This window comes from Neltuma alba, unplaced genomic scaffold (genome assembly GCF_004799145.2).
Source record: "Neltuma alba isolate B1F8T4 unplaced genomic scaffold, ASM479914v2 tig00012756_pilon, whole genome shotgun sequence".
In the NCBI taxonomy this organism is placed as follows: domain Eukaryota; kingdom Viridiplantae; phylum Streptophyta; class Magnoliopsida; order Fabales; family Fabaceae; genus Neltuma; species Neltuma alba.
In genome coordinates this window covers 41,228-50,402 of record NW_021637169.1, presented here as the reverse complement: position 1 = coordinate 50,402, position 9,175 = coordinate 41,228, and the positions used below count along the sequence as shown (strand labels likewise).

Sequence of the window (9,175 nt, the reverse complement as noted above, 5' to 3'; positions counted from 1 at the left end):
TAAAAAATCGTTAATTATTTAACTAATGAGAAATTCAATTAAAAGGATTACTAGAGACTAGTAGAGAGTATTTGTTAGTGTCACATTCGATCAGTCCATTCTTATCGAGTAGGAAGACAAATTCGTTTGCATAAAGAAAGTTGCCCTTGACAGTACTTAGAAAAGGGTATCAACATTAATTTCATCAGAAAATTTCTGTCCAGAAAATGGAATGTGAAAAAGGATCTATTTTGTTCATGAACTTACAAAGGCAACAGGTAAGGGACTCCAAACTAGTCATACCAATAAATGTCTAGCAGCTTAGCCGCACCATTAGTTATTACAATCACAAGGCGCAGTGAAACTCCCTCTATTTGCCAAAAACAAAAAGGACTCGTCACAATTTCTTTCAGCACTCGTCAATTTCCAAACTTCAGTTTGCTCATGAACTCACAAGAGGAACAGGCGCCTATAGTTACACACATTGAGTGATGACTATGATGAACTGAAAAATGTCTCTCGACACAAGGAATAATACAAAAATCCAATTTAGATTTGAAAGAACAAAAATGTTTTTATATATATAATCATTTCGAAAGTTATTGATTGCTGGCCAAAGTAGCAGCATGGGAACCTGTTCAGCTTCAGCCACGACAAATCCCCACATGATTGTAGCATGGGTTTGGCCTTCCTGGAAATACTCCCTTTCAGAACTGGAGGAAAGGCACGCAAGCAGTTACTCTGAGGCAAAGAACAGACAGCCGGTTGCACCGAAGCCATAGATATTTAACTTTCATATTTTGGAGATGAAAGGCTTAACCGATTCTACAACAACCTGCTTTAAAACAAGACATCAAATCAGTGAGAGTATTAGCGTGGTCATGCAAATGTATCCTTTTCTAGGCATTAAAAAGTGCTTGAATTTAGTGTATTGTACCCAAGCTCACTTCTCAGGGAACATAATTGGGGGGAAAAACTAAGGTCAGTATGAGCAACAGAAGGCGCAGTGTTTAAACTATGATTCCTTAAAAGGGACGAACTTTTTTTGTCAGTGACCCCGCTGAGAGGTTAATTCATTAGATGCCAAATGAGAGCCATTGGAAAATGCAACAGAAAATATAATATTGACGCTTCTGCTGATATTAACTCAAGAGGCAGATCAATCGATTTTAGTCAAAGCAGAATGGGCATTGGGCTAAGACAATGCACATAAAAGAAGCAATGAAAGGAAGATCAATCTAGGCTACGGAGACATTCTGAAGAATCATCTTTCTTTGGCGTTTTCCATCAAACAGAAGTTTGCCCTTCACACTCAATTTGCCATTAGTTTTGCTTGTGATCTTACCCTTCCATCATAAGATAATGATGCAAAGATCCATGGTTCACGAGAACTCCATGCGAGGCCTGTAACATGAAGCAGGTGTCAATTGCAAGCCATTAAAAATCTAGCATCACATAAATTGAAGCACTTACCATAAATGCTGTCTTCATAATCGCTGTATGTATGAAGTAATGGATCAACCCAACGGGTTGGTGAATCTGCTTGCCTGCTAACACGTAATCAAAGATGAATAAGTGGCTATCAAATAAAATGTTAGAGTATCCTAGATGAGAAAATGACCTTTCAGATTGTAAGACATCATTGCTTGATGAAGCCAACCACAGGTTCACAGTTGAGTCAGTGCCAGAACTCTGCAGGTTATACATTTCATGGCAAATGCATCAATAAACTATGGCATCCCAGAAGTGAGAAACAATTCCAGTTCAGCAGTTACTAAGTTTAAAATACTGCTTTTATTAAAATGGGGAAAATACATAAGATATAATAATTTATTCTAAGAGTTCCAAGAAAGTTTTCAAAACAATGCACGCGTGCGCACACACATCTAACAACACTAAGTTCAGGATTTGTAGATGTATGACTTTATGAGCGTTATATTCTTTTAATACATAAATACTATAGAAACTGCGAACTTACATTCATCAAAATTTAACTAGTTCTTGTAAAAAAAAAAAAATTATATATTTAAACAATGACTACATTTAAGATTAATTTTTTATGTTAACTACATAATGAATACAAATAAAATTTCACAATACTACTTGGTCCAATGCCTGTTGCCTTGCTTTTGGAAACTCAACTACTATATCCTACAAATTGGGTGATAGCTCAGTACATATGCATACATAGAGATAGAGACATAGACAGACAGGTATATATATATATATTATATATAGAGAGAGAGAGAGAGGAGAGAGAGAGAGAGAGGAACCAAGATCAATTCGCCGTACTCAGGGTTACACTCGACAGCCCATGTCCTGGAGGTCCAAGTAATAGATTGCCAATCAGAGGTCATAAAAACTATTAACAACTAATTTTGTTTTCATAAAGGCATATCAAGAATCTAACTTATTTGTGCATTAAAATCGTAAGCGCAATGCTATAGCCTTTTTTCTGCCTTGATTTCTCTTTTATTTTAGCACAAGGTTGTTAAAAACATAGTATGGTCAATGAAATGGAAATTTGTGGCTGATGGTTACCAATGTGTATGTCCTGGAAGTTCTTGAGTGGGGACTTTTGGCTTTCTTAGATCCCAAATGTGTATCCCAGATTCGTGTTCCGCAGTAACCTGTCAATGCATATTTTTATTTTTATCAATATGAACAAATAGGCAGTTCACAAAGATCAGTTATGGGTGAAATTGAGAAAATTTATACACTATCTCAAAAGATAAAGCATTATTCTTAATGGAATGGATGCACGCATATAGCACAAGAAGGAGGCCCGCATAGTTCAATCCTTACAAGTATGTGCTCCTTCTTGGAGTTGTAATCAATATTTCGCACATGGGCACACTCAATTGAAATCGTCTTCCTGAAAATGGAAGAACGTCATTATCAAACATAAGTCACAGAACACTTCCAAGGACATCCTCCAGCCATATTATATTTACAGATCATAGAAACCGGATGCTTACATGGACAGGATACCAGTTCACACTGAAGCTAACAAACAGTCGGGGAATATGCAACTCTTCCACCCCCAACTTCAACTTCAAATGACTTAACTATTTTAAAAAATACGAAGAAACTAGAATACTATTGCTAATATTTTGACTTCTAAAAGTCTGATAACTATCTCGGAAGCCTGAAAGTGTGTGGCTACATGCTTCAAACAAAAATAAATCAACTTCTTTTTCTCTGGAACTGACAAACACAAGTTACACAACAAATCCTATTTGCACTCAACTCAACTGATGGCAGATTTTCATGTCAGAATAAGGGCCCGTTTGTTTAAACTTAACAAAAAATGTGATTTTGATTAAGTTACACAAGGGAGTTGTTGGGACAGTCTTAAGCTAAACATGAGGGCTTGTTGAAAGAAAATTTGTTTTTAGCTTATTTTGATAACCTAATCAAAATCACTTACTGAAAAAAAAACACTGAAAATATATTTTCTTCCAACAACCTCTCTATGTTTACCTTAAGATTCTCTCAAAAACTCCTTCGTGTAAGTTAATCAAAATCACCTTTTTGTTAATCTTAAACAAATTATAAGGCCACATATGAATGCATGACAATTTTATAGGGCTTACGTACTTCATTGTTCGAATATCCCAAAATTGGACGGATGATTCAAAAGTAGCTGCAACAGAATTCACATCATGAGGATCCCATGCCCCTCCAGACAATTTGTGCAGCATTCCAGCTGAATCTTGTGATTGTATCTAGATTTTTTTTTTTTTTTTAAGGGTGAGTAGAAAGTCAGAATCAACAGAAAGTCCATGGCAGTCACAAGTTACAAACAGGAAATGAGGTAAGGCAATAAAGCATGGTAGTCTCCACCAGCATCTAAGGCAATAAAATTCTCAAGCACATACAACGTATCTAACAACAAACCCCCATAGAAATTTTCTCATTCAACCTACCTTTTATTGCATTTATTCAATAAGGATGCTGAAATCTTCGCCCAAATAATTTACCCTTATAAATGAACAAAAAGACCCATTATCTTGAACTAAAGCACCGAATTTATTCAAGGAAAGTTACCCACCTCTTCATTTTCCTTAACAACAAACACCACTTGTTTCAACTGAACGGTCATAGTAAAATAAGCTTTTATACCGCATAATCCAATGTTTGAAAACCACAAGCATTTAACCAATCAAGGCGTTATTTCACAAAATCCACCATGGTTGAGCCATGATCAAACTTAGTAATAATAAAATTCATATATTCTTATTTAATAGTTCAGATAATGTGTTGAAAATTAAAGAAACTATTACTATTATATTTCGTAACATGATATTCAAATCTAATAAGTTAACATTCACCTATATTATATATTGAGCTCCAAATAGTCAACCAATAATCAATCATCGTAGTATTTAATAAGTAAATTTATAATTATTAATAATTATGTACAAGAATCACAATTATATAATATTAGAATATAGGGAAAAAATTATCCCAAAATTGATTTTATTTTGTATTAACAACCAAAAAATTCAAAGAAAGTTTGAATTGGCTGAGCCTTTCCCAGTTCTTTTTCCTAAATTGACCAATTCTCTTCTTGACCTCTATTGAATTCTAAATCGATTCTGGCATTAGTTTTTGTGTTTGACAGGTTTCTTGTAGTTTTTCATGATAGCAATACAATCAACATGAATTCCTCCCCCTCCCATAAGTGCTCAATTTTACCCCCAAAAAAAATGGTAACTTAGCCACCGATAACAGTATCATTGTGTACCCAAGAATATCCATATACATATTTATTCATGCAAGCATGTCTCATGATTCAAGCATCGCATAAAATTCACCATGAACTTCATACCTCTGCATTTTTCTTGGAAACATCTAAGCTCCACAAATACAGATTTTCCTCATCAATGCTAATCAACTTATCATGCCTTCCAGATGGCCACCAAAGAATACTGTTTGGGGGGGGGGAATATGTAGTAAGGAGTCAATTAATATATCTAGGTTCATACTTAAACTGAGAAATTAGCATACAGTAAACAGTAACATTATTAGATCATACAGCACTCAGCAAACCTTTCATGACATGAACAAAAAGGCAGTCCCAAAAACAGGGAAAATCACGCGACTCTATTGGGATATAATCGTTAAATCACATCTTGCTTGAGGGAAATTTTTTTTTTTTTTTTTCATTTTTTCCTGCATCTAGGATTCTAGTTCTTAGGACAGCTATTTAAGATTATGACAGTGACTCACCATTAAACTTAAAATGCAAAACATAAAAATGGCATATCTCCCCAGAGCAAAGACAAACTGTAAGCAGGAATCACAACTCACCGTTTGATCTTACCAGCATGAGTATCAAGAGAGGTAATTTTCTCTAACTGGGGGGAATTTAACTCCCCATACAACTCAGGGATCTGCCATACCGCTGCTCCAAATGATTCACCTTTATGAACATGAAGATCATCAAAAGTCTTTCTAATCTGGCATTAATAGCACCACAATGATTGCATTACATTCATCTGGTATTCATATCCCATGAGATGACAGAGAAATAATCTTTAGGATAAATCAGAATCTTTCTTCTTATGAGCCTATTTTCACAGTAACTGCATTTCTCATAGAGGAAATGGCTCCTAATGCTTCTAACATAATAAAGCAAGTCCTCCTCATATATGCTAACATGTTAACTAAATTACAATGTGAATTCAAAACTCACTCACGTTGAATTGGGAACATAAAAAAAGAGAGGTAATTGAAGAAAATGAGAGTATGACAGAGGAGAAAATATGAGAGAAATGTAGTCAGTGAGTTCTGATCTAAATGAGCAACTTATTTATAGTGAGAATACAGGACAGCACATTGATAAGTAATAATCACTGAATAAACTAATTATTTACAATCAAAACTAAGTACGGCAATTACCAGAGGAGTAGACGGTTGAAAAGATCCGTTGATCAAAAGGACAGGATGAAAGGTCCCAGATCTCGTTAGGATGTGAAAACAGGCCTTCACAGAATAATTCATTTCCACTTGATGAAAGCCGAATCAGATGTACCTGCAAAAGAATAATTCACTATCTTTGACGTACATGAGAATATATGGTAAGCCTGAAGTATGAACCTCATTTTCTTCTTTAAGACTGAGAGTTCCCGCAAGAAAACTAGTATGATCTGTGTCTGCCTTCACATTTGATATGCATCTAGCCTACACATTCAAAAAAGTAAGGCCAGAATGAAAATTGGGAATATAAAGACTAAACTGATTTGGATGAAGAATTAGGTTATGATTCTGGGAACTTTACCTGATATTTCAGACCATATCCAACGCCAGACGAGGCTCCTTGCATTGCTGCTTCCTCGGAGGTTGAATCTACAAGCTACTCAAAGATGAAACTCAAGCTCAATGGAAAGCGCAGACTTTATGCTTTCTCTCTTTTTTAGTGGTCAAACTCTGCAGAGAAACAACCAATTTTAAGCTTCACTGGAGATTCAGAATACAATTAATCGATGTCTTCACCTAAACCACCCAACTGTATCGATATAATTGGTTGTCTAGAACATTATATCTAATTATCTGATCAATTCGTTACATTGAATAATTGAACATAGTCAAAACAATGCAATCAGATTAGAATCATTAATCTAAAATACATCTAGGTATAAATTCTTAATTACAGGGTTATGCGTACAATTGAAAAATGTGAAACTTGTCCAATTGTATAACATGAGTAGTTAATACAACAGTAGGATCTACAAAGGTATTATTCTCAGCTCACATGTGGTTTAGAATACATAATAACAGAGCATACACCAAATCAGGGCAAGTAAGAGAGAGATGGACGTGCATTGCAGGTTCTACATTTAACTCTTAACCAATCTTACAACAGGACTTGCATAAAACTACTTTGGTTTTGACAACAAAAGGAAAATGAAGCAAGAATGTGCACTAGGCAGGGGAGAACATCTTTCTCTGGTCCAATACGAAAGCTTCAAAGACATGCATTTCAAAATCATAACAGATTTCATATAGACGAACCTGGGTACAGTTGACGGACAAAAGACGAAGGAGTTGTTCGCCCGATCTATGTCAGGCGGAGGAAAGAAGGAGAAAAGGAGTGAACCGACAGAACTCGCAGCCTCGATCTACTTTTCGATCTGAGAGTGAGAAGAGGAAAGTGAACACAGCACCGTCGCAGAGGAGACTGAACACCAACTACCGTGATCTGAGATGAGGATATGGGAGGATCGGAGTCGCGGAGCTTACCGGAGAGATCATAAAAGTTGGGAAGGGAAGTGGATATTTGGAAAAAGGCTGGCAAAAATTAATTTTTTGCCCAAAAAAAAACTCAATTACTGCTTTAACTATTTACTTGTATATAAAATTTTAATTTGATTTCTTAACTTTAAAAAATATATTTTAATCTTTTAATTCTAAAATTGTTAAAAAAATAATGATATTAAGATGTAAATGCTGATAAATATTAAGTTTAATTTTTAAAATAACCACAATTGTTATAAAAAAAATTATTTAAGATTAAATGACTAAAAATATACTTTTTTAAATTAAGAGACTAAGATGAATCCTGAACCAAATATATATTTTTTCCATTATTATTGACCTTGGTTTTTTATTACTTTATTTGAATTTGTTGGAATAATAGAATTGAAATTTAAGTAATGAGAATATGAGATACATTTCTTTCAAGATTACTTCCTAAATTTGGCCCCAATATTCAAGTATTATCAAGCTTAATTAGAAGTAGTTCTTTCAAAAAGGTCTTCAGTATTTATATGGATTGAAACTCAATATTTTCGTGCTTAAACGATCAAAGCTCCTCCTCCTACTTAGATTAAAGCATATTGGCTTGGTTTTGGTGTTCTTAGTGATAGATTATACACTACTTGTTAATATTTTCTTTTATTTTTGGTTAAATCCCGCTTTGCAATCCGCTATTGCCTCCCTTTCTTTTAATGGAGTGTAGTTTAGAGGGTGAACTGCTATAAAATTATAAAGGAAAAACATAATTACTAAAAAGTCTAATAATAAGAAAATAGTTTGTAATGGCAAGTTTTAATTTAGAAAATAATGAAGTCTCATTTGTCATTGAAACTTTTTTATAGTTATTTTCTTTTTTGTGAACTCATAGTAGTTATTGTGAGATATTTTATTATTATTATAAATTAGTAAAGTATTTAATTAGGAATTAATAAAATCTCTTGAGTGTGGCCCGTGGTCAGGAAAAAAGCCCAAGCCTAGTAGGGTTATGATTTTCAATCAATAATATATTTACTCTTATAGCAAGTTTTTACAATTAAGGTTTTGACAGCTGAAATTTAGAGAGCAATACATTCAGTGAAAGAAAAACCCTATCTACTCCTTGAGGTTCCCTGACTGGTGACGACTATTTCCGGTTACCATCACTGTGCCTTTATGCCAGTCAAAAGAGACCTGAATCATTAATTCTTCTGACCTTAAATCTGTTTTGCAGTCCTCATCTTCTATCCAGGATCCCAGATCAGTTAAGCAATAGCTATGGCGAGAGGTAACTCTAATCCTAAAGTCTTCTGTTGTATTGTTATAAGAGCATTCATTATGTATCATACTGGATTATATGTTTTATATATTATTTGTTTGAATATGTCTTACACATGGCATCAGAGCCAGGTTAGGTTATACTCTACCTAATTTTATTTTATTTAACACGTTTTGTTTTTATCTGGGACGATCTGACTTTATATGGAATTTACTGTTGTATTTTTTTATTGGTTCCATAAGCCAGATCAAAGATAACTGAACTGTAATCTATTTTCAAACCATATTGGTTATTGTTTTTAATAAATGCGAAATTTCAGATGAATGGGACGCGAGGAGATGAACGATTGTTCCTCTAATGATCACCGTCACCAACTCCGTTAACGTTAGGAACCCGAAATCACTGTGGTTTTTCCTTTCTTCTTTCGAGTCCGAATTGATCTGTGTTTTGGCTATCTTTTTCCATTGAAATATGTTTGAATTGGTTGCTTTTCATATTTTTGGGCATTATACTGCCAAAACCACAGCCCAAAATGCTAGAAAACAGTGTCTTTAACACTAGAAATGGACCAGGGCTGCCGAAAAAAATAGCAGAATCAAGTGGCCATGTAGGGGCTGTGAACTCGGTTAAAACCGAGTCAGGAGTTGGGTTAACCTAACCCGACTCCATGAGGAAGAA

General features: G+C 34.6%; 1 protein-coding gene across 2 annotated transcripts; it reads right to left on the bottom strand.

Moving 5' to 3' along the window:
* Positions 1-587: 587 nt before the first annotated feature.
* On the bottom strand, positions 588-7,204 carry LOC114730668 (WD repeat-containing protein DWA2). Of its 2 annotated transcripts, XM_028917776.1 has the most exons (14): positions 7,000-7,204; positions 6,266-6,414; positions 6,085-6,168; positions 5,887-6,019; positions 5,296-5,407; positions 4,814-4,913; positions 3,580-3,707; positions 2,785-2,854; positions 2,521-2,609; positions 2,253-2,298; positions 1,601-1,671; positions 1,453-1,526; positions 1,325-1,383; positions 588-814 (listed from the first exon to the last, which is right to left on the bottom strand). In XM_028917776.1, exons 2-14 carry the CDS (start codon positions 6,308-6,310, stop codon positions 773-775), a joined length of 1,053 nt encoding a protein of 350 aa, XP_028773609.1. In that variant the 5' UTR covers positions 6,311-6,414; positions 7,000-7,204; the 3' UTR covers positions 588-772. The 2 variants fall into 2 exon arrangements, with proteins under 2 accessions (XP_028773609.1, XP_028773610.1); XM_028917777.1 differs by lacking the exons at positions 6,266-6,414; positions 7,000-7,204 and having other exon boundaries at positions 5,296-5,444; positions 6,085-6,170.
* Positions 7,205-9,175: the final 1,971 nt, after the last annotated feature.

What these genes read in the sequence shown, in the direction of transcription:
- LOC114730668 (XM_028917776.1), bottom strand. Translation starts at nt 6,310, where the DNA reads ATGCAAGGAGCCTCGTCTGGCGTTGGATATGGTCTGAAATATCAG. An exon ending in CCAAGAAGGAGCACATACTT is followed by an intron (nt 2,610 to 2,784) that starts GTAAGGATTGAA and finishes ATGCATTGACAG; the next exon opens with GTTACTGCGGAACACGAATC. An exon ending in CTTCCAGGACATACACATTG is followed by an intron (nt 2,299 to 2,520) that starts GTAACCATCAGC and finishes TTGGACCTCCAG; the next exon opens with GACATGGGCTGTCGAGTGTA.